The 22,753-nt window shown below is 37.3% G+C and overlaps 6 protein-coding genes and 1 pseudogene across 8 annotated transcripts; 3 read left to right on the top strand and 4 right to left on the bottom strand.

Moving 5' to 3' along the window:
- Nucleotides 1-217: 217 nt before the first annotated feature.
- On the bottom strand, nt 218-2,032 carry LOC9322178 (40S ribosomal protein S4-1). The gene is made up of 5 exons (XM_002884006.2): nt 1,879-2,032; nt 1,405-1,482; nt 1,142-1,322; nt 966-1,063; nt 218-808 (listed from the first exon to the last, which is right to left on the bottom strand). Exons 1-5 carry the CDS (start codon nt 1,879-1,881, stop codon nt 383-385), a joined length of 786 nt encoding a protein of 261 aa, XP_002884052.1. The 5' UTR covers nt 1,882-2,032; the 3' UTR covers nt 218-382.
- A 77-nt stretch (nt 2,033-2,109) lies between these two features.
- LOC9322177 lies at nt 2,110-2,938 on the top strand. Its single transcript, XM_002886065.2, has 2 exons — nt 2,110-2,501; nt 2,590-2,938. The coding sequence occupies exons 1-2, from the start codon at nt 2,322-2,324 to the stop codon at nt 2,761-2,763; spliced, it is 354 nt and encodes a 117-aa protein (XP_002886111.1). The 5' UTR covers nt 2,110-2,321; the 3' UTR covers nt 2,764-2,938.
- Nucleotides 2,939-4,359: 1,421 nt separating this feature from the next.
- On the top strand, nt 4,360-7,210 carry LOC9322176 (uncharacterized protein At2g17340). The gene is made up of 12 exons (XM_021031877.1): nt 4,360-4,636; nt 5,005-5,070; nt 5,293-5,359; nt 5,438-5,506; nt 5,595-5,735; nt 5,819-5,947; nt 6,047-6,133; nt 6,228-6,302; nt 6,383-6,460; nt 6,540-6,617; nt 6,713-6,775; nt 6,894-7,210. Exons 1-12 carry the CDS (start codon nt 4,467-4,469, stop codon nt 6,972-6,974), a joined length of 1,104 nt encoding a protein of 367 aa, XP_020887536.1. The 5' UTR covers nt 4,360-4,466; the 3' UTR covers nt 6,975-7,210.
- Nucleotides 7,211-7,338: 128 nt separating this feature from the next.
- On the top strand, nt 7,339-10,529 carry LOC9320119 (uncharacterized protein At2g17340). 3 transcript variants are annotated; one of them, XM_021031880.1, is made up of 12 exons: nt 7,339-7,467; nt 8,622-8,687; nt 8,817-8,883; nt 8,964-9,032; nt 9,128-9,268; nt 9,358-9,486; nt 9,586-9,672; nt 9,773-9,847; nt 9,923-10,000; nt 10,092-10,169; nt 10,245-10,307; nt 10,427-10,529. In XM_021031880.1, the coding sequence occupies exons 1-12, from the start codon at nt 7,424-7,426 to the stop codon at nt 10,505-10,507; spliced, it is 978 nt and encodes a 325-aa protein (XP_020887539.1). In that variant the 5' UTR covers nt 7,339-7,423; the 3' UTR covers nt 10,508-10,529. The 3 variants fall into 3 exon arrangements, with proteins under 3 accessions (XP_020887539.1, XP_002886109.1, XP_020887538.1); XM_002886063.2 differs by having other exon boundaries at nt 7,339-8,300; XM_021031879.1 differs by lacking the exon at nt 7,339-7,467 and adding an exon at nt 8,322-8,457.
- Nucleotides 10,530-15,037: 4,508 nt separating this feature from the next.
- On the bottom strand, nt 15,038-17,385 carry LOC110230516 (annotated as a pseudogene).
- A 1,111-nt stretch (nt 17,386-18,496) lies between these two features.
- LOC9320118 (protein SUPPRESSOR OF NIM1 1) lies at nt 18,497-19,805 on the bottom strand. Its single transcript, XM_021032701.1, has one exon. It carries the CDS (start codon nt 19,763-19,765, stop codon nt 18,632-18,634), a length of 1,134 nt encoding a protein of 377 aa, XP_020888360.1. The 5' UTR covers nt 19,766-19,805; the 3' UTR covers nt 18,497-18,631.
- A 1,060-nt stretch (nt 19,806-20,865) lies between these two features.
- Nucleotides 20,866-22,643, bottom strand: LOC9322175 (putative F-box/LRR-repeat protein At5g54820). The gene is made up of 3 exons (XM_021033124.1): nt 22,040-22,643; nt 21,670-21,843; nt 20,866-21,539 (listed from the first exon to the last, which is right to left on the bottom strand). Exons 1-3 carry the CDS (start codon nt 22,577-22,579, stop codon nt 21,240-21,242), a joined length of 1,014 nt encoding a protein of 337 aa, XP_020888783.1. The 5' UTR covers nt 22,580-22,643; the 3' UTR covers nt 20,866-21,239.
- Nucleotides 22,644-22,753: the final 110 nt, after the last annotated feature.

Here is a 22,753-nt window from a genome sequence, read left to right as displayed (position 1 = left end):
ATCAATGTAAGACTTTCTTGAACGTACGAACCATACACACCCATGAACCTTGTTTTCCCACACCAAAAAATGACATCGAGATCGGAAATTTGAATTGAAACATCAATTAGAATGATGCCACATGTTTATTGGTGACATTTGTCACACTGTTGTAAGCAGAGGTTGTGATTTCCCTAAGTTTAATAAAATGGGATGGCCCTTAAATACTAGAAGTCAATTCAAAAATTAAAGGTTGAAATTCCACACAAGATTAATAGCACAAAAGGTCCAAAAAATAGCTCATAACAATCCCAAAAGATAAGTTTTAAAACAAAAGTAGACTCATTGAAAAGCTGCAAACTAAAGCATGGTTTGTTCTGAAACTGGAAAACAGAGAATAGTATTAAGCTTGTTGAGCAGAAAGTCTCTTCCTGGCTTCCTCAATGATGGTCAACTTAATACCTTTGCCCTTTGGTAGAGACACCCATGGCTTTGTTCCTTTCCCGATTGTGAACACATTTCCCAACCTTGTAGCAAACTCATGTCCTGTTGAGTCTTGAATGTGGATGGTTTCAAAGCTTCCCTTGTGTTTCTCACGGTTCTTAATCACACCAACACGCCCTCTGTTTCTTCCTCCAGTGACCATAACTACATTGCCCACATCAAACTTAATGAACTCCACAATCTTGTTCTCCTCGAGGTCGAGCTTGATTGTGTCGTTAGGCTTGATGAGCGGGTCGGGGTAACGGATGGTGCGACCATCATATGTGTTCAAGAAGGGAATACCCTTCTGGCCAAACTGGATCGATCTCACCTTGCAAAGCTTGAACTGCACAACAACAAATGAGGATACTTGTTGGAACATATTACAAACTGGTAATCAACATGCAGATACATCAGACCTCCAATGTATCTCATTAATACAGACTTGACTTAGTTTTGACAGATTGAGTATTAGGCAATGTAAGGTATTTAGGAGAACAAACCTTGGCTTCCTCATCCTTGATGGAGTGGAGACGGAAGCGTCCCTTGGTGTCATACAAAAGACGGAAGTTCTCATTTGTTTTCGGGATAGAAACAACATCTGCAAATAAATATTCATCCTTAGTTAGATCAAGAAGCATGAACATCAAGCAGCACAAAAAACAATAGCCAGACTCACCCATGAAACCAGCAGGGTAAGTCTTGTCAGTCCTCACTTTCCCATCAACTTGAATATGCCTTTGCATCAAGATCGAGATCACTTCTCTGTATGTAAGGGCATACTTCAACCTGTTCCTGATGATAAGAACCAGGGGTAAACACTCCCTAGACTTGTGTGGCCCAGAAGACGGCTTGGGGGCCTGGACAGAAACAGCATTATAAGCACCGATAGAATCGAAAATAAGCTCTAATAAGATTCAGTCCAACACAGGTGAAACTTACAAAGGCACCACCAAGTTTATCAAGCATCCAATGCTTAGGAGCATTGAGCCTCTTCAAATGCTTCTTCAAACCTCTTGCCTGCAAAAAAAATCGAACAAATATAAAAAATTCAAAACACAATAAATCTTCATAATAGCTCAATCACTAAAAGTCTCATCACTCAAGACCTCAAATCACACAGAACAAGAGGATAACGCCTGTGATGTTCCATATCTGACTAATTGAATCCTATCTTTTGAGATCTCAACATCGATCCCACACCCATTTCACAGATCGCACAAAGCAATCAACTTTATAAACACTAACAAGAACCCATCATTACATGGAAATGCTATCTAGATACAAACAGAGATTTTATCGTCCGGCACAAAAATGAATTCACAGATTAAGACAAACTATCCAAAACCAAAAAGAACACATGACGCAATTCGCTTGTGAATATGAAACTTAGAGAAAGAGACAAAGATTACGAACCATGTTTGCAGCGAATGAGTTCTGAGTTCTCCGCGGCTGAGCAAACCAGTCTCACTTATATCTTCTAGGGTTTCAGAAGAAGCGAAACACAAAACCCTAATTTTAAGTTTTTAACATGTGTAATCCAAAAAATCCGCTGCCACACGTGTGACCTATGTTTAATGTATACAGGCCCAGTATAGGCCCAATAAGAGCCCGCTTTTATTTACTTTTCCCTCTCTGAAGAAGAAGATTAGAAAGAGGAAAAAAAAAACAAAAGGTCGTGAATGTCTGTGTCCCCTTCCTCAGTTCTCACGCAAGCTTCAACGAGAAAAGATCGGAATCTTCCCGTCGGTGAAGCGCCGCCGTAATTAAAAGACGGAGAATTAGAAGAAGAGGAGATTGTATTTATGTGTAGCAGCGGTTAGTGTGTATATAGTTAGAATTTGTTTCGAAGACGAACGATGTCGCTGAGAATTAAATTAGTGGTGGATAAGTTTGTGGAGGAGCTAAAGCAAGCACTTGACGCTGATATACAAGATCGGATCATGAAGGAGAGAGAGATGCAAAGTTATATCGAAGAGCGTGAGCGAGAAGTCGCTGAGCGAGAAGCTGCCTGGAAAGCTGAGCTCTCTCGCCGTGAGGTTCGTTTTTTTAAAAATTTTGATTTTTAGGGTTTTTTTGGGGAAATCTGTGTTGGGATACTGATTTTTTTTTTATGATTTTTGATAGACGGAGATTGCTAGACAGGAAGCGAGGTTGAAGATGGAGAGAGAGAATCTGGAGAAGGAGAAGAGTGTTCTCATGGGGACTGCGTCGAATCAGGATAATCAAGATGGTGCTCTTGAAATTACTGTGAGTGGTGAGAAATATCGGTGTCTTAGATTCTCTAAGGCTAAGAAATGAGGTTCGAAATTGGAATCTGGATTCGAATCATAGGGCACAAAAGGAAAAGATTTGTTCTTACGTTTATGATGGATGCAATGGGAAGGGGATTTGTTGGAATTATGCTTGGTTTGTGTAAATTGTTAAATTCAATGAAGAAAGTATTGTGTTTTCTGGAAAGAGAGTTCTCTGATCACTTCAAGGTGCTTCCTTGCTCTATACAAACTTCTGTTGATTGCTGTGTAGAAATTGGGGTATTTTTAGATCACGGTCATTCTGAATGATGGATGTAGATTGATTAGTATAGATGTTTGGAGGAAAAACAGTGGCAACGCCGGAACATATCTTTCCGTTTTCTTCTGTTCTTAAGGATTTTTCATGTGGTTTTGCTTGATTCTGTAAACATCTTATGGCATGAAGAGAACGAAAGATGGCCAGGGTAAAGATGCTAGGATGCATGAGTGATTGTTGACAGTGATTATTGGTGTTAGTATGTATCATGTTGATTGGTGACTGAAGAGAGTTAAACAATAAACAAATGTGTTGGGGTAGGGATTAGGGAGATATCAGCATTTAGAATTCGTTCTCCTGTTATAGTTAGCTTGGTCTTCTGAGAAACCAGCACCCAGTAGCAAGCCTAAGGGGTTTCACTTTTCAGAACATAGGGAAGAAGTAGAAGGTTGTGCCGTGCTCTTGTTAGTTTTTAAGCTGATAGCCAAACTGTTGAGCTAGGTCCATTATCCTCTATGTTACAATAGGAATAATTGTTTTGTAGCTACAACTTACATCGTGGTACATTGTACCTATATCCATATTTCTTGCTGGTTTCTTAATTTCTTTACTTAGGTTTGTATATCTTATTCCGAAGGATGAATTTTTCCTGGTCCTGTTAGATTTGCTTGACTGAGAAATGTGTCCGACGGACATCGGTATGTATCTATCAGAAGGAAATATCCATAGGTTTTTCTTTACTTTGTACATTCTCTCTTTGAGTTGAATCTAAAACAAACTTTCTAACTCAGTGGCTTTATTCAAGCATTAGGGGTTGGGGCTAGGTTGATATTGGATCAGTGACTAAATCTAACTGGGAAAGCTTCTTTGTAAACTCCTGCATACTTGAACTTATGGCATATGAATGTTTTCTATATTCTCCAGCTTCCTTTAGATTTGCTTACCAAAACAGGTTTCTCCTTAATCCAAGAGAGCATTGATATTCCGTTCGACAAATAGCTGCAGCGAACAGCAAGTTCTTCTGTAATGCAGGCATTTCAATGGTTTCTACAATTCAGATTGCTGCTTCAGCTAAAAGCTGAACACAGATAAGGTATCAAATCGTTTGGAGACGAAAGATGACTGAATTGTATAGAACAAAAACCTTAACACTCCCTCAAACAAATGCTCAGTGGCTTTTAGGTAGTTGCAGAAACAAACACTACAAAGATTGGAACTTGGCTACTAGTATTAAACTAAAATCCAAACCAAACCCAACGCAGAAAATGCAACATTATTACATTAATTCGTGTGGTCGTGGTAACACTAATCTGGATCTTTGACACTAGTATTAAACTAAAATCCAAACCAAACCCAACGCAGAAAATGCAACATTAATTCGTGTGGTCGTGGTAACACTAATCTGGATCTTTGACCCGTACCCGACCCGGCTCTATATACACTTGTTCTTCATCGTCATCAATCATTTCTGAAGATCATCACAAGCTAAGAAAATGGAGAGCGATTCAGAGATGGTTCCGTTTCCTCAATTACCGACGCCGATTGAAACCAACTACAGAGCTTGCACCATTCCTTATAGATTCCCTTCTGATGATCCCAAGAAAGCCACTCCTAGTGAAATCTCGTGGATCAACGTCTTCGCCAATTCCATTCCTTCTTTCAAGTTCATTCTCTTCCCACTGCTTCTATCTTCGACCTTTGGTTATCTTTTCACTTTGACCAGATTCAGATTCTGATCATGTTCATGGGTCAGAGTCAGACCAAGCTTTGATTTTGCTACCAACAATTGCTTCTCTTAGGCTCATATATCAAAAAGCTCAGGAAATTTTTAGTCCTTCAGCTAAATTCGACTAATGTCGTTGGTTTGTTGTGTGTGTTGACTTTCCTGGGTTTACTTGGTTTTTGACTTGGTTACTTACATTTACGAGGAAGCTATAGTAGTTTTTGGAAGCTTGTAGGAAACAGTTGCAATCCTGATTTAACCAGAAAATTCCAATAGGTCTCAATGTTCTAAAGCTGTTTCATTTGCAGGAAACGTGCAGAGAGCGATACAACGGTTCCAGATGCTCCTGCTAGAGCTGAAAAATTTGCAGAAAGGTATTTTTTTTTTTGCGTATGTATGTGCCTATGTGGTAATTCTAGAGGTTTATTGGGTAGGAAATCTTTTGCCAATGTCACCTTCATAAACTAGAACGGATTTTGTTCCCTGTGGTTTGCGTTTTTTCATACTTTCAGAAGGCCCTTGAATTATATGATACACACGATAGTGTTTCAGTCTTGTGGATTTGCGTTTGATATCTCTTACCTTGAATCTGGAAGATATGCGGGAATTCTTGAAGACTTGAAGAAAGATCCAGAGAGCCATGGCGGGCCACCAGATGGCATTGTAAGTCAAAACACCCACTTGATCCTTTCTTCTGGTGTAGTGAGCTTTGTTTTGATGGGTTATTTGACTTATTTTCAGCTTCTATGCCGACTTCGTGAGCAAGTACTCAGAGAATTAGGATTTAGGGACATATTCAAGAAAGTGAAGGTGTGAATTTCCTTTCAAAGGCTCTTGAGGTTTTAAGATAGCTAGCACTTTTTCTCTCTGATTAGATGGGTTCACATTCAATGAATAGGATGAGGAGAATGCAAAGGCTATATCACTATTTCCTGAAGTTGTCAGTCTGAGTGATGCTATTGAAGATGACGGAAAACGGTTAGAGAATTTGGTGAGAGGGATATTTGCTGGAAACATCTTTGATCTGGGTTCTGCACAGGTATCTTTCAGTCGCCTCTCTTTGGTTTCTCCCACAGGAAGCATGTCCTAATTTATTGGCCCTTTTCTTTTCACATCTTGAAGCTTGCTGAAGTTTTCTCAAGGGATGGTATGTCTTTCTTGGCTAGCTGTCAAAATTTGGTTCCACGACCATGGGTCATTGATGACTTGGAAAACTTCCAAGCCAAATGGATCAAGAAGTCTTGGAAGAAGGTCACTCATTTGTTTTGCTCTTTCTCTAATGCTTTGGTCAGACTTCAGTGGTTACCCGCTTGACAAAATCAATTTTTTATCTTTCCTTTTTCATGACAGGCAGTGATTTTTGTTGATAATTCTGGTGCAGACATAATTTTGGGTATTTTGCCATTTGCAAGAGAGTTGCTCCGTCGAGGAACTCAGGTACCTTTGACTATGACTGAGTCTTTGTCATAGTCTCTTGAGTGAGCTTATGTATACTCTGAATTGTTCACCCTCTTCATCTTTCCCCTTGAAGGTGGTGCTGGCTGCTAATGAGCTACCATCTATCAATGACATAACATATACCGAGCTTACAGAGATCTTGTCACAGGTGAATAGGTGATGAATGAGTAATTCTTGATATTCGCAGCTTTTAAAAGTGAATCTGATTTTTTAGTCTTAATTTACCAGTTGAAGGATGAAAATGGCCAATTGATAGGCGTTGATACTTCGAAGCTTCTGATTGCAAATTCGGGGAATGACTTACCAGTAAGCCATTAGAAAGTCCCTGAACAAAATGATTTTATTCATTGGGTTCTTATTTGTCCCCTCCCAAAATTTGTTTCAGGTTATCGATCTCGCAAGAGTATCACAGGAGCTTGCTTACCTTTCATCTGATGCCGACTTAGTCATCTTAGAAGGCATGGTAAGTCCCATTTATATTGTGAAAGTGAAACGTGAGTTAACTATTTAACTAGTCTTGGTTTTTTTGTTAACTGACTTCTTGGCTGTTCTAATCAGGGTCGTGGAATTGAGACAAACCTTTATGCTCAGTTCAAGTGTGATTCTCTCAAGATCGGAATGGTAGTAGTTTCACCATGTCACGTTACTCTCTTTTTTTCTTCATCAGATTAATGAAAAGAAATGTTATGTGTTTATTGCTTATTTCTGATTTCTCATGTTCCATCCTTTTGTTATGCAGGTGAAGCATCTTGAAGTAGCAGAGTTTCTCGGAGGACGGCTTTATGACTGTGTCTTCAAATACAATGAAGTTCAGAGCTAATTATATTTCAGTAATCGCCAGTCTCACTTCTCCCCTACTGTGATTTTTTACTGAATCGGGTTCAAAACATAGGATACAAAGAGTAATACTTTATGCTCCTTTCCATCTTGATATGGTAATTCAATAAGAAAAAGCTTTGTTTTTCGCTTATGATGGATAAAGTGGAAAGGCACTTGTTGAATTATGCTTGGTTTATCTATTTAGTTTCAATGAAGAAAGTATGTATATTTAGCAAACCGAGTTCTATGATCATTCACTGTGCTTCCTTCTCTGTTTTGGTCAAATCATATATGCGTTTCTTCATACTGACATGTAGAAGTTGAGGCCTTTCTGAATGATGGATGTAGTTTATTTAGTATAAATGTTTGTAGGAAACACAATGGCAACACGGGGACATGTCTTTCCATATTCTTTTGTTGCTAAGTATATTTTCAGGTGGTTTAGCTTGAATGTGCAAGCATCGTATGGTATGGAGAGAACCAAAGATGACCAGGTAAAGATGTGAGGATGCATGAGTGATGAACTGTGATTTTTGGTTTGTTGATAATAGACAAATGTTTGGGGTATGAAGATAACAGCACTTACCGTGAACTCCTAGAGTGCCCTCTCCTGTTCTAGCAGCTTGGTCCTTTGGAAAAACCAGCACGCAGTAGCAGGTTTAAGTCTAAGGAGTTTCAGAACATAAAAGGAAGAAGTAAAAGATAGTGTCTGTACGACAAACCCGTGCTCTTGCTTGTGTTCAAGCTGATAGACAGTCGGGTGAGCCAGGTTCCAGCTAAAACTTACATACTGTGGTACCTTTTGCCTATTTCCATAATTTCTCTACTTATGTCCTTCTCGTGGAACATAAGTAACAACATCCATATGTCTTGCTTCATTTTTTCCGTATTCTCTCTTTGACTTGAATCTACATAACAAAGTTATAGCCAGTGGATTTTATTCAAACATTAGCTTATCTCAACTGTGAAATCTTGCATACCGGAACTTCTAATGGCAAAACATTAGCAGAGTTTTTTAAAAACGCAGAGTGGCTTTTAGCTAGTGTGCCGAGAGATGCAATCATCACAAAGTTTGGAACTTGGCTACTATTTAAAGTGCTAAATACAATCCGAACACTGACCCGTACCCGACCCGGCTCTATAGACACTCGTTCTTCGTCGTTAACAATTCGGAGATGATTCCGTTTCCTCTGTTACCAACGCCGATTGAAACCAACTACAGAGCCTGCACCATTCCTTATAGATTCCCTTGTGATAATCTCAAGAAAGCCACTCCTACTGAAATCTCGTGGATCAACGTCTTCGCTAATTCCATCCCTTCTTTCAAGTTCATTCTCTCTCTCTCTTCCAAATTTGGTTTCTCTTTACTATGACCAGATTCAGATACTGTTCATGGGTCGAATCAAGTTTTTTGATTTTGTTACCAAAAAATTTCTCCTTTTAGGCTCATATCCAAATGGTTTGCTTGAATTGGAACGCGTGAAGTTAGTTACTGTTGTCTTGCTAGTTGTTGCTTTGACTTTGATGTGTTATCATGAATTTTTATCTTTGAGCTTGAATCTGGAAGATTATAGGCAACAGTTGAAATCCTGATTTTAACAAGAAATATTCCATAATTCTCCATGTTTTAAAGGTGTCTCATTTGCAGGAAACGAGCAGAGAGCGATATCACTGTTCCAGATGCTCCTGCCAGAGCTAAAATATTTGCAGAAAGGTACATTTTTTTTGCGTATGAATGTGGTAATTCTCAAGGGTTTGTAAGAAATGTTTTGGCAATGTCACTTCATAAACTAGACGAGTTTTGTGTCCTGCGGTTTAATATGTCTTACTTTGAATCTGGAAGATATGCGGGAATTCTTGAAGATTGGAAGAAAGATCCAGAGAGCAATGGCGGGCCACCAGATGGCATTGTAAGTCCAAAACACCTCATGATCTTTTGTCTCTGGTGTAGTGAGCTTTGTTGTCATGGATTATTCGGGCTTGTTTTCAGATGCTTGGCCGAGTTCGTGAGCATTTACTCAGAGAGTTTGGATTTAAGGACATATTCAAGAAAGTTAAGGTTTGAATTTCTTTTCAAGGGCTCTTGAGGTTTTAAGATACTCTTTCTCTCTCTCTGATTAGATGAGTTCACATTCATTGATGAAATTGAAATAGGATGAAGAGAATGCAAAGGCTATATCACTATTTCCTGAAGTTGTCAGTCTGAGTGATGCTATTGAAGATGACGGAAAACGGTTAGAGAATTTGGTGAGAGGGATATTTGCTGGAAACATCTTTGATCTAGGTTCTGCACAGGTATTCTATTACTTAACAACCCTGGTTTCTTCAGCTCCCACAGGAAAGCTTGTCCTAATTACGGGCTCTTTTCTTTTCGCATATTGAAGCTTGCTGAGGCTTTCTCAAAGGATGGCATATCTTTCTTGGCTACATGTCAAAACTTGGTTCCACGACCATGGGTCATTGATGACTTGGACAACTTCCAAGCCAAATGGATCAAGAAGCCTTGGAAGAAGGTCAGTCGTCTGTTTTCTTCTTTATCTAATGCTATGTTCAGACTTCAGAGGTTAACCGCTTGACAAAATTAATTGTTTGTATTCTCTTTTTCATGGCAGGCAGTGATATTTGTTGATAATTCTGGTGCAGACATAATTTTGGGTATTTTGCCGTTTGCAAGAGAGCTGCTCCGTCGAGGAACTCAGGTAGGTACTTTTGGCAATGACTATGTCTTTTTGTCACCGTCTCTTGAGTGAGCTTCTGGTTACTCTAAATTGTTCTTCCTCTTCATCTTTCTTCTTGAAGGTGGTGCTGGCTGCTAACGAGCTGCCAGCTATCAACGATGTAACATATACCGAGCTTACAGATATTGTGTCGCAGGTAATGAATATAGTAATTCTTGATATTAAATAATTCAAAGAAAAGTGAATCTGATTAGTAATCTTAGTCTACCAGTTGAAGGATGGAAATGGCCAATTGATAGGCGTTGATACTTCAAAGCTTCTGATTGCAAATTCAGGGAACGATTTAGCGGTAAGACATTAGAAGCTCCCAGAGAGAAACATAGATTTATTCATTAGATTCTTAAGGTTTTTTTTCTTCTTCTTCTCGAAATTTGTTTCAGGTTATCGATCTCTCAAGAGTATCACATGAGCTTGCTTACCTTTCATCTGATGCAGACTTAGTCATCCTAGAAGGCATGGTAAGGCCATTACAGTGTGAAAGTGAAGCGCGATTTTAACAACTACTTAACTAGTCTTGGCTTTATTCTATTCAGGGTCGTGGGATCGAGACAAACCTTTATGCTCAGTTCAAGTGTGATTCTCTCAAGATCGGAATGGTAGTACTTTCGCTATGTCACCGTTACTCTCTTTTATTCTTCATCGGAGTAATGAAAGAAATGTTCTCTGTTTAGTTCTTATAATTCTGACTTCTCATGAACATCCTTTGGTTATGAAGGTGAAGCATGTTGAAGTAGCACAGTTTCTCGGAGGACGACTTTACGACTGTGTCTTTAAATACAATGAAGTTCAGATTTAATACATTTCAGTAATATTCACTATGACTTCTTCCCAACTACGATATTGTACGGAATCATCCATTCGACATATCATTTATCTAATGAAATCAATCTTGATTCCTTTCTTTTTTTGTCATCAGTTTTAATATCAATCTTGATTCCTAATAATAATAAAAAGAAAGACTTGCAATTCACTCAACAATCTATCCTTTAAATATGTGATATTTGTAATAGTGAGTGAAATTTTTTTTTTATTAACTATTAATCAATACGATAAAACTTCTAAGAGTCTCTCCAAGCTTGACACCTCAGCTTTTTAAGCTCTTCTCGGACTGACACATCATTAAAATGGATATTCAATCAAAACATAACAATTAATACATCTCAACATTTTTGTCCAATAAGAGCACCATTATCCATGGGCTCTTAGATGAATCTTAGCCAAATCTTAAGCTAAGATTTGTGAAGAAAGAACTCTTATATAAGAGCTTTTAGCCATGGATAATGGTGGTCTAATAATCTTTCTCCGTTCCACGTCATTCTCTCTCACTGATAATACTTTCTGGCCCAGCCCAATTACTTTTGTTTGTATACAAACCAAGTGCCCACAAAAAAAAACAGTAAAAGAATCCAAATTGAGCTCTCTAAAAATCTTGTCGATGCTCTAAATTAGAAACGAGGTGACGAGCAATGCACACCCGACCGCCAGAGGAGAGAGGGAGCCATTTAATTACGACACCGAAACCCTAATCGGAACAATAGTCTCAAACGATTGCATATGGCACTCTTCTTTCTTAATTGTATAGAGCGTAGAAAATTAAACAAAAGCTTTGAAAATTTTCGAAAAGATGAGCTTAGTTCTAAGATTCAGGCGAAGAAGAAGAATAACTCGATCAGAGAAAGCTCCCAACAGAGCACTGTAATCCACCAACGGAGCGTGTGTTCAGACTCATAGACGAGATCTCTTCTCTGTCGCTAACAAAAATCTCTGAATCGTTGCTGTTATTAAATTTGGAGCTGGTGGGATCGTGGCTGGGACAAAGTGGTGGTGGTGCGAATGAGTAAGCTAAAGTGGAAAAGATTGTGTTTGCGATAAATCAATTGATGTTTGTATATTTTAACAAGGAGTGAGTGATCGTGGTATAAAGTTAATTAAGGAGATAGAATAAAAATAAAGAATCAAGAGTTTGGACATGGCTAATCTTTCAAGCTCCTTCATAAGCCTCTAAGCCTTTGGTACTTATAACCTTTTTTTTTGACAAACATGAAAATGCTTGCTGGACAAAATACCCATAGTTTAGGTACGTTGAAACAAAAAAGTAAAAACTAATTTTGAATCATGTCTCTATTTCTTAAATCTACGAATAAGAGTTAGTAACAACTACTGTGATTTATCTTTTTTTATCAAAAAAGAGAAATATATAAAAACAATGTGATTTCTTATATTTGCATATGATGTCTGATATAACATATACTTAATTTATTATATCTTCGGTTTGTTTTTAACTACATATATGTTTATTTTTAAAATTCAAATTTGGATATTCTTTTATTTGTATTACAAAAGAAACAATACAAAATAGACAGCATTGCTAGATCCCTTGGAGACATCATGGAACATGATTTTGATGAAGCAACGGTGGTAAGAGTGCAGTTTGTGCGTGTTCGGATAAATTGGTGTGTTGATCGTCCTCTCCGCTTTCAGAGAAACTACCAATTTTCTCCAGGAGTAAACACGGTTCTTAGTTTCTTCTATGATAAAGATAAAGACCAACAAAAATAAATCCTTAGAAGAGAACCTTAGGCGTCGTCCAAGTGGTGTGGGTGCATTTTAACGAGCACACTTATCCTCAAGACAAGGCAGCCTCGGCCCAATATATTTAGGAGCTTTTTTTTTTTTTTGGTAAGGGAGGGGGACAAAGCCCCCATTTTATTAAAAAGAAGTTACAAACTACAAACGAATATTTCTAGGGTGCGCAGACCCGTTAATATCCTCCAACAAAAGCAAATTAACATTCTCAGGACATGACGCAAACAAATGAAAACCCAAATGTAAAGAGAACGCATAGTTAGCTAATCCATCTGCAAGACGATTGGCCTCCCTATACACATGTGAAACCCGGATCGACCAGTCCTTTGATAAGAGGCCTTGGCACAAGCGTACCAGAAAGGACAACGGATGTGAATCATCAATCCCTGTCCGCAGAAAACCTACCACCATCTCAGAATCAACCTCTACCTCCAAGCATGTAATACATCTCTCCCAAGCTATGTATAAGCCATAATAGATTCCCCATAACTCGGCGCAAAACCGCTGCACCAATTGCCTTCCCCATCCCTTACCACCCCTCCTGCGGTTGCGGGACCGGGATTCACGCGGGAGGCACCATCGGTGTTCAGCTTGAACCATCCAACTATAGGCGGCGTCCAAGCAATCATCTGCTCTACCCTTACTACTTGACCCGAGCTTGTCGACAAGGCTTTATGTGCGGCCCAAACATCTTTTGCTAAGTCCTTAATGAAACGAACCCGGTCTCGCCATTTCCCATTCTCTCCAAAGACATTACCACATCTCCACTTCCAACTCCACCAAGCAGTCTGTGAAAATGTCGTAGCCCACGGACAGTCACCAATCACTGTCTCATCTCCCACGTTGCTATAAATCCAATTCATAAGAGGTTTAGAAAAAAAGACTTGTCTTCTCTGTGGAGGTAAGAGCCGAATCCACACTCCCGCCATAGCAGGACAGTCACGCAAAATATGTAAAATCGTCTCCTCACCACTCTTACACACCGTGCATAGGCCCGAGTCTCCTAAGTGTCTTCGCTGTCTCTCCACATTTGTCATCAACACTTGATTCGCAGCCAACCAAAGAAAAACCCGCACTCTCCAAATTCGTAGAAAAAACGCTCTCATGCTCTGTTTTTGTACCATGTCTCGACTAAGGAGAGAATAAGCCGATTTCACCGTAAACCTTCCATCAGAACACTCTCCCCATGCAGGGCCAGCGCAGAGGGCAAGCCACCGAAGCCACCGATTAGGGCCTCAAAATTTGAAGGCTTTTTTACCTAAACATTTGTTAAGTTTTCTTATATACAATAATTTTTGTAGGGCCTTTTAAAAATATTGTGCGCTTTTAGAGACAACTAAAACATTCTTTTTAATGGTAAAAATCTAATTTAAAATAATTTTTTTCATGGGCTTTGATTTGCTTAGGACACCCAAATTCACCGGGCCGGTACTGTCCCCATGACAGCCTATCTCTTGCTCATGTTACTGTATCCACCACCATAGACATTAGTGTAAGTTGCGCTTTCTCCGGAATAAAAGGGTTAATCCGTTGAAAATCCCAACCCGTACCATTACGCCAAACGTCGCTGACCTTAATTTCCTTCCAATTTCCTGGTAATTCCCGAGTAGCAACCTCACATAATGGCGCATCCAATAACCATTTATCTCCCCAAAAACTGATATGCTTCCCGTCTCCTAGCACCCAGCTTTAACCCGGAAGCACCACTTCCTTCAGACCAAGAGCTATACTCCTCCATGTAGACGACCAAGTACCTTTAGTTACCAACCAATTACAAACCCTTGAGTCCCCAACTTTATATTTGCTCCGTAAAATCCGTGACCACAAACCCACATCATCATGGAGAAGCCGCCAGCCCGCTTTCGACAATAAGGCTGTGTTCATCTATCTTGCGGAGCGAATCCCCAGTCCCCCCGCTGATTTCGGCGAACACACACGATCCCAGGCAAGAAAAAAAAAAATTTAGTCTACTATTATTTTTTTTCAAAAATTTGCTATTTGTATTTCAAAAATTTGCTGTTTTTCAATGTAATTTTTTGGACTTTTTATATATTTATTTAATTTTGTAAAAATTCTTCCTCTTAAAACATAATTCTCAGATTAATAATATTTTTAAAAAATATTTGGGCTTTTTTATATATAAATTTTTTAGAAAAAAAATAAAGAATCCCGCCGTCACACCTACCCTCTGAGCCGGGGCTGGACAAGGATACCAAAGGAAAACATAAGTCTGGCTGGAAGTCTACTCTAAGAAGTAGGCCACGTAGTGATAAGTTCTCTATGAGCTTGAGTAGTCTCGTAGAGTCACCTCAGGTTTATTAGTACGAATTCCGAGCTTACATTCTGCTAGAATTCAAAAATGGTCGCACAAGCAATCATGTAAAATAGCTAAAACTATTTTTTGGATGGAGCAGAGTGTTTTCAAATAAAACAGTTATGAAGAAAAAGCCTAAAGTCCTCAGCAAATAATATAAAAATCTTTACTCATTTAATTAAAGGGTTCGCTTGAACGGTTGAACCTCGATATTACATAAAAGTCCATAGGCGAGTAAACAATGAAGAAAATGCTTAAGGAGACGAAAAGAGGAAGCAACTCTGAGTATCATCGGAGGAAAAGGAGGATCCCCGAAGCACCATTCGAGCGAAGAGGCAAGCTTTATCGGGAAGCCATATAAGAAATATTCTAGTAATCTTCAATCTGACCTATAAAAACTAGACTTGCAAAGCACGCAATCTATCCTCAAAATAAAGGAAGCGAGAGCAAATTGGGAGTATAAACACACTGACAACACTTTAAAATTCCAGAACCTATTTGAATCTTCTTGCAGAGATCTTCACTCACAATATAAATGCAAGCCAATCCAGTTTCATCGCGTTATTACACATGAATAAGGTCTTCTCATAGATGAAGTAACTAATGCTATAAGACTTACCAAATAGCTTTGGAAAGTTAGTTATTGACAAGGTCATCAACTTTATCCACTCCACGCCCTCTCCACCGTCCCCATTGTTATTACTAATCCTCTCCTTCGTTACCCATATCCCAATCTCCCTTGTTACACTGCATTGTTTCAACAACGAAAACCGATCTCCCTTATAAACCGCGAGGACAAGTTTATCAATACGATGGTTCATTTGACACGGAAGGAGACAGAAATAATTGAAATTCTCCGTCGAGAAATCAAAGATTCGGATGTAGTACTTAAGAGTCTTATAATTACTACAACCAAACCAATAGAGATTTCCATTCAAGGACACATTTGATCGTTTAGCTGTTTCAATTATGGGCCAGTCATCCTCAGGTGTATTGTCAAATATTATAGAATCTATAAAATACTTTATTGAGTTGTCTCTCATATGAAAATATAAGATACATATATATAGTGTTAACATTAACATAATGTTAACACTCACATAATGTAAACTTTCCTAAACATATAAGTAAATAACTTGTACAAGAAGTAATATAGAGATCTAGAATATTCTTCGGTTTAGGCTTCACGGGCTTCACTTCATAATGGACTTTAATGGTCCATATTACTTGGTCCGCAAGATACACATCTTGCTTATCTCCAATACTCCCCCGCACGACAAAGGTGGGATGCGAAACGCAAAATATGCAACCACAAAGCGAAACACCTATGTCGTGGACATCATGTCGAGGACGGACAAATCATGTCAACAGTCTCCTCAGGTATAAACTTCAATTTTCAAAAGAGGATGGAACTTCAGCTCGTCTTTGGTCTTAGTAAAAGGGAATAACAATATTCCGTGGGCGCAAATCCTGCAACTCCACAAATAATCGTCCTATCTCGGACAGTCCACAAACCGGACTAAAAAATAGCCTAAAACATGAGTGTTCCAATAAACTCCCCCGTAATATGAGAAATCAAAACTCACATTAAAAAAATGAGATATTCTAAACTCAAGAATAAATCTCATAAATAAACAACTACTTGTGAAATCCCAAACCCTTAAAACATAATAATTCCTCAAAGATCTCTAATTCTTGTGCTAAACCAAATCATAAACTCAAAATAAACCTAAAACATTAACTTAGAATAAAAGAAATATAAAACTCTCATGTGGACGTCAAAGCAAACTTTGCTTCACGTCATCATCCGGATCGTCTTCGTCACCACCGTCTTCGATGGCTTCACATCCCATGGTTATTGTGACCACAAGATTTTTAATGCGGAAGCGTTTAATTCAGATCCACAAGGATCGACTGCTCTGATACCATGTCAAATATTATAGAATCTATAAAATACTTTATTGAGTTGTCTCTCATATGAGAATATAAGATACATATATATAGTGTCAACATTAACATAATGTTAACACCCACATAATGTAAAACTTTCCTAAACATATAAGTAAATAACTTGTACAAGAAGTAATATAGAGATCTAGAATATTCTTCGGTTTGGGCTTCACGGGCTTCACTTCATAATGGACTTTAACGGTCCATATTACTTGGTCCGCAAGATACACATCTTGCTTATCTCCAATATGTATCGATATACCTCAACGCGTGAGACTCACACCCGTAGATCGCAACTCTCTGACCTTTTTTGATCAGGACTTTACCGTGAGAAACAAAATAGCCCAAGATCTTGTATACCTTTTGGAGTCTACAATTATCGTATCCTAAGCCGAAAACACAGAACTCTTTATTCTCGTACTCGATCCATCTAACCTGTCTCAACCATGGATTCCAGAGTGCTGTCTTGTTCTCCCAAAACCTAAAGTTGCAAAACAAGAACTCATCGCAAGTAGTGGTGATGGTTCCGTAGTTCCAATTTGTTTCCCGGTCTGGAATATCAGAGGAGGGTAGCTCACGCAACTCTATCGTTGGATCGATGTTTTTGTGATCGATGATGTCTACCGAATAAATCTTGGAATTGGTCAAGATGATGAATTCGGGATGGGAGCGAGACAAGTGGTTGTTGAGGAAATATTTGTTGCTGAAAAGAGAGTTCCATCTTTTACAGACGCTTCTGAATCGAACAAGAGATTGAGGTGGAAGACGAGAGAGTATGTCTTCCTCCAAATCCCATGGAAGCTTCACTTGCAAAGCCATGAGATCTTCTGTTTTTAGTTTAGTCTTCGCTGATAAAAATAGGAGAAGAGAAACTGTATTTAATCCTCTGTTAGCGAAAGGAGAGTAACTTTAATGATCTTTTTCTTTTTTGAAAAATTACTAATGCAAAGTAAAATTAGATCCTAACATTGAATATAAAAGTGTATATATGTCGAAAAGATATATACATATGTGTAAGTACCATGTGATGGTCTAATATTTAACAAAGTGAAAGATTGAAAATTATTTCAAAATTATTGAGAAAATAACAAAAAATAAAGTATATACAACAAATCAAGAACAATTTATTGCAACACTTTTTAATGAGGAAATTAAAGATAGATTGATAATATATTTCAGTATGACAAAACTAAACATCGGTGTATTTTGTGACTTTATTTTCAAAAGCAAAAAGCTGAAAATGAAATTGTAACGGTAGGAGAAGGAAAAAATATAAGTATTCTATACATACATGTATAAATAGGGAGAATAAAGAATATAGTCATATAATTATGAAAACGTAACAAGTAACCATTTTGATATCTTTTGGACGAAAGTACCTTATCTTGAGAGCCGGCAAAAGAGAGGTGAGAGGTCATCACCTCTTTCCTCCTTTGTTTATAATCTTCTTTATTCAATGCAGAACAAATATGTGTGCCATATTTCATCTTGTTTATTGCTTTAATGTCTTACAATCGATTTATTCGGGTGACTCTTCTCATTGCTACGTAAACGCAAGCTCTTCCGGTAACTAGGGTTACTTCTTTGGGGGTTTTATGTATTCTCTTAAAAAACAAAAGGTAGCTTTGATTTGTTATGGGTTCCAAAAGAAAGAGAAACTACAAAACGTCCGCTACAACTTTTTCTGGTCGGTGGTGATAGAGACAATGCGCGGTTATTATCTTTCATCCATTAAACTATCTAAACTTTAATATCATGGACCGTCACAATTTTAAGAACAAGAAAAACTAGATGCTATCCACCTCTTGCATTGCATTGGACCATACTACGGAAAAAGATTATGAACCTAGTATTGTCCAATGCAATGCATGGGGTGGATAGCACTGTTTAAAAGATTAGAAATAGCAACAACCATTTTTTGGATGGAGCAGAGTGTTTTCAAATAAAACACTGATGATATAAAATCTTTAATCAAAGGGTTCGCTTGAACCTCGATATTACATAAAAGTCGAAGAAGAAAATGCTTAAAGAGACGAAATTAAACGAGATTATCATCAGAGGAACCGAGATCTAACCAATAAATAAAGGAAGCGAGAGCAAATTGGGAGTATAAACACAGTGACGACAGTTAATATTTCCAGAACCTATTTGAAACTTCTTGCACAGATCTTCCCTCACAATATAGATGCAAGCCAATGCAGTTTCTTCGTCGCCATCACACATGTATAATGTCTTCTCATAGATGAAGTAACTATTGGGATAAGACTTACCAAATAGCTTAGGCAAGTTAGTTGTTGACAAGGTCATCAACTTTATCCACTCCACGCCCTCCCCACCGTTCCCATTGATATTACTAATCCTCTCCTTGGTTACCCATATCCCAATCTCCCTCGTTACACTGCATTGCTTTAACAACGAAAACCGATCTTCCTTATAAACCGCGAGGATAAGTCCATCAATACCATGGTTCTTTTTACACGGAAGGAGACAGAAAGGTTTGAAATTCTCCGTCGAGAAATCAAAGATTCGGATGTAGTAGTCATGAGTCTTATAATTACTACAAGCAAGCCAATACATATTTCCATTCAAGGACACATTTGATCGTTTAGCTGCTTCAGTTATGGGCCAGTCGTCATCCTCAGGTCTATCAATAAACCTCAACGAGTCAGCCGCACACTCGTAGATCGCAACTTTCTGATCTCTCAAGACTTTACCGTGACAAAACATATGGCCCAAGATCTTGTATACCTTTTCGGGTCTACTATTATCGTACCCTAAGCCGAAAACACAGAACTCTTGATTCGCGTACTCGATCCATCTAACCTGTCTCAACCATGGACTCCAGAGAGCTGTCTTGTTATCCCAATGCCGATAGTTATAAAACAAGAACTCATCGCAAGTACGTATAATTGTGCGATTCAAATCTGTACCCCGGCTACGAATATCATAGGTGGGTATCTCATGCAACCTTATCGTTGGATCGATGTTGATGTGATCGATGATGTCTATGGAATAAATCTTGGAAGTTGTCAGGAGGATGAACTGGGGACGGGAGCGAGACAAATGATTTTTGATGAAAGTCTTGTCGTTGAAAAGAGTGTTCCATTGTTTAGAGACGGTTCTGAATCGAACGAGAGATTGAGGTGGAAGACGAGAGAGTATGTCTTCCTCCAACTCCCATGGAAGCTTCACTTGGAGAGCCATGAGGTCTTCTGTTTTAGTTTAGTTTCTGATAAATTAGGACTAGAGAAACTGTATTTATCCTCTCCTAGCAAAGGAAAGTAACTTTAATGATCTTTTTTTTTTTTTGAAAAATTATTAAATGCAAAGTAAAGTTAGATTCTGACATTGAATATAGACATATGTAAGTAACATGTCACTTTTATGCGTTAGACATATTAACAAAGTGAAAGACTGATTTCTAAATTGTTGAGCCAATAATTTTCTTAAAGTATATACAACAAATCAAGAACAATTAAGTACTGCAACACTTATTTTAATGAAAAATTAAGTTAGATTAATAGTAGATTTTAGTATGACAAAACTAGACGTCGGTTTTAACTTTATTTTTGAAAGCAACACTAGCTGAAAATGATGTTGTAACGGTAGGAGAAGGAAAAAAATAAGTGTATTCTTTCTATATAGAATATATAAATATTAACACCAAAATTTTTGGTGTAATTTGAGAATATAACACCAAAAATTTTGGATATAATAAAACTATTGGAAAGGAATTCGAATAAAAATGCAAATTCAAGAAAAAACAAACAACACAAAGTCATATTTACTATATTTATATTTAAATATATATTTTATAAGGTTTATATAGTTATTAATTTATGATATTGATCATGAGAACATATATTTACATAGATTTGTTTTTAAAAAATATTATCATATCATCTTTTTGAATTATGCTAAATATTACATTGGTCCAACTCAAGACCAATTTTTTTTTTTTATTAATTTATCTAGTATCAATTCGTAGTAAAACCAAGAAAATATTGTAATTGTTAGTTATATTTTTGCAAAGGAAATGTTCTAGGCTTCTAGCCCATGGACTATTAAATTAACTACAAAATACAATGAAAAAAAAAACTTAAAATTAAGAACTGACTCTTTGTACACTTAGGACAATACAAGGACCTTCGAAAAAATATACTGAATTCAAAAAATTTTGTAATATATACATGTACAAATGGAAATAAATCAATAATATATACATGTACAAATGGAAATAAATCAACCCATTTAGGTACAATATCTCAGATTCAAATTTATATAAGCAAACAAAACTATAAATGGAATAAAATAAAAACATTTCGTAAAGACAAAAACAGATTGAATCAAATTAGAAAAATTAAAAACAAAATAAAAATGCATTAGATTTCATTTTTACTTAATATCATATTGTAAATATTGATTTTCAAACATATATTTAAATTTTAAAAACCAAACCAAATCAAAACTAGGACAAGTCTCCAAACTAAGCAAACTAGTTTTCATTTCTTAATTATCAATTATTTTTCTTACAAAGCCAAATAGGAAAAGAATAAACTTAAACAACTGAAACAACTAATCCAAATGAAACATACGCACCCTCAATATGAAATAAAGCAAATTTGAAAAGATCATTCAATGAGTTATTTTTCACTAGAAAATCTAGAAGATGCTTGAATCAAGCATTGTGTAGAGTAATTCGTAAATGCCTCGAAGCTCTCTTGAAATTCTGCTGAACCTCCTCAACCGCAGCTAGTACCCACCTCTTTTGATTATGGTTCAATCCATTTGCCTCGTAAAGGTCAACTCGTTCCATCACACACCCGGTACGAATCAAGTATTGAAGCATATGTAATTCGTTCGAGCTTCCACGGAATTTCTTTACCTTCACAACCTTTAGCGTTTTTTCCAAGCACTCGTAAGCTTTACTAGTGAGCCAATGACTTACTGGATCTATCACTAAAGGCGATCGAGCTCTCTGCAAAATTCAATTAAAGTTAAGCGTTTTGCCAAATAGAATGACCTAGATAGATGTATATTGTAATGATGTTTATTGACTTCATCAACGTTAAAAACGTTACAGATTAAAAAAAAAATCAATAACTTACCACGAAACGACTAGTAGTAACCAAATCAAACGTGAGAGATTCAAGTTCCGGACAACTATTGAGAAAGATACTAATTCCCACGAAGTCATTTGCATGCATATTTGTTTTCATCACCAAATGTCGAGTTTTCATCGAATCGTGCAAAGCCATAGGATCGTCACAATCTTGGAGGACCTACTTCCAATAAATAAAAAGATGTTAAAATGACGGTAAGAAAATGAAATACTACTAAAGAATATACTCTTCAAAAATCAAAGAAAAAATATAATGAATGGTATAGTGAACTTGATTTATATTACATGACAGAAGGTGTGAAATTTGAATGTAGGTAATGAATGTTAGATAGCTAAAAGAGTGAAAACTAATTTACCTGAAGGAAAAAGGAGCAGACCGTTAAAGTTCTAACATATAAAAGATTGAAAAAGAGATGAGAAACATCTAAATCGTTCTTTTGAGGATATCTGCATCTGAGTAGACAATCTCTTATAGTCTGTTGGGCTTGACTTAAGTTTCTTTGGACAGGATCTGAGAAATCAAGAACTAAGTTCTTGACTTGTCGGGAGGTGGCGAATTCAGTGAGAGACATTATATCTCCTGCGAAACCCATCGGCTGGGAGAGATGAATCTCAAAATTTTCAATAACTTTACCAGTAAATCTTGAGACCCACTCACGCATAACACGTACAAAGAAAACCCTATCAGGTTCTACCATTTCTCTATCAAAAACAGATAAATTCACAAAATCAGATTCATTGAAAACGAGGCTTGTCGTTTCACGACAAAGATACCTCCAACGCCTAGAAAGAACACTTGTTCGTACCAAATCTTTGAAAGGTAACATTGATATTATAAACACTAAAAGAGAATCATGTAAATTTGAAAAGAAATCTGATTTTTTTGCTGAATCCATTATGAAAATGTGGTGATATTCAAAACACGAGATATATAGAGAGAAGATGGTGTTTATGAATAAACCAGTGGCTTAAAAGCTTTAGAGAGTTATCTATTTATATGCTTCTGAAAGTCTAGATTTTTTTCTTTGATGTTAGTTTCACTCATTAAACCGCTTTGACATCTGTTTAGC

The sequence above is a fragment of the Arabidopsis lyrata genome (genome assembly GCF_000004255.2).
Source record: "Arabidopsis lyrata subsp. lyrata unplaced genomic scaffold ARALYscaffold_3, whole genome shotgun sequence".
Taxonomy (NCBI): Eukaryota; Viridiplantae; Streptophyta; class Magnoliopsida; order Brassicales; family Brassicaceae; genus Arabidopsis; species Arabidopsis lyrata.
Note: the sequence above shows the minus strand (reverse complement) of the source record. Positions and strands in the feature narration are given on the sequence as shown.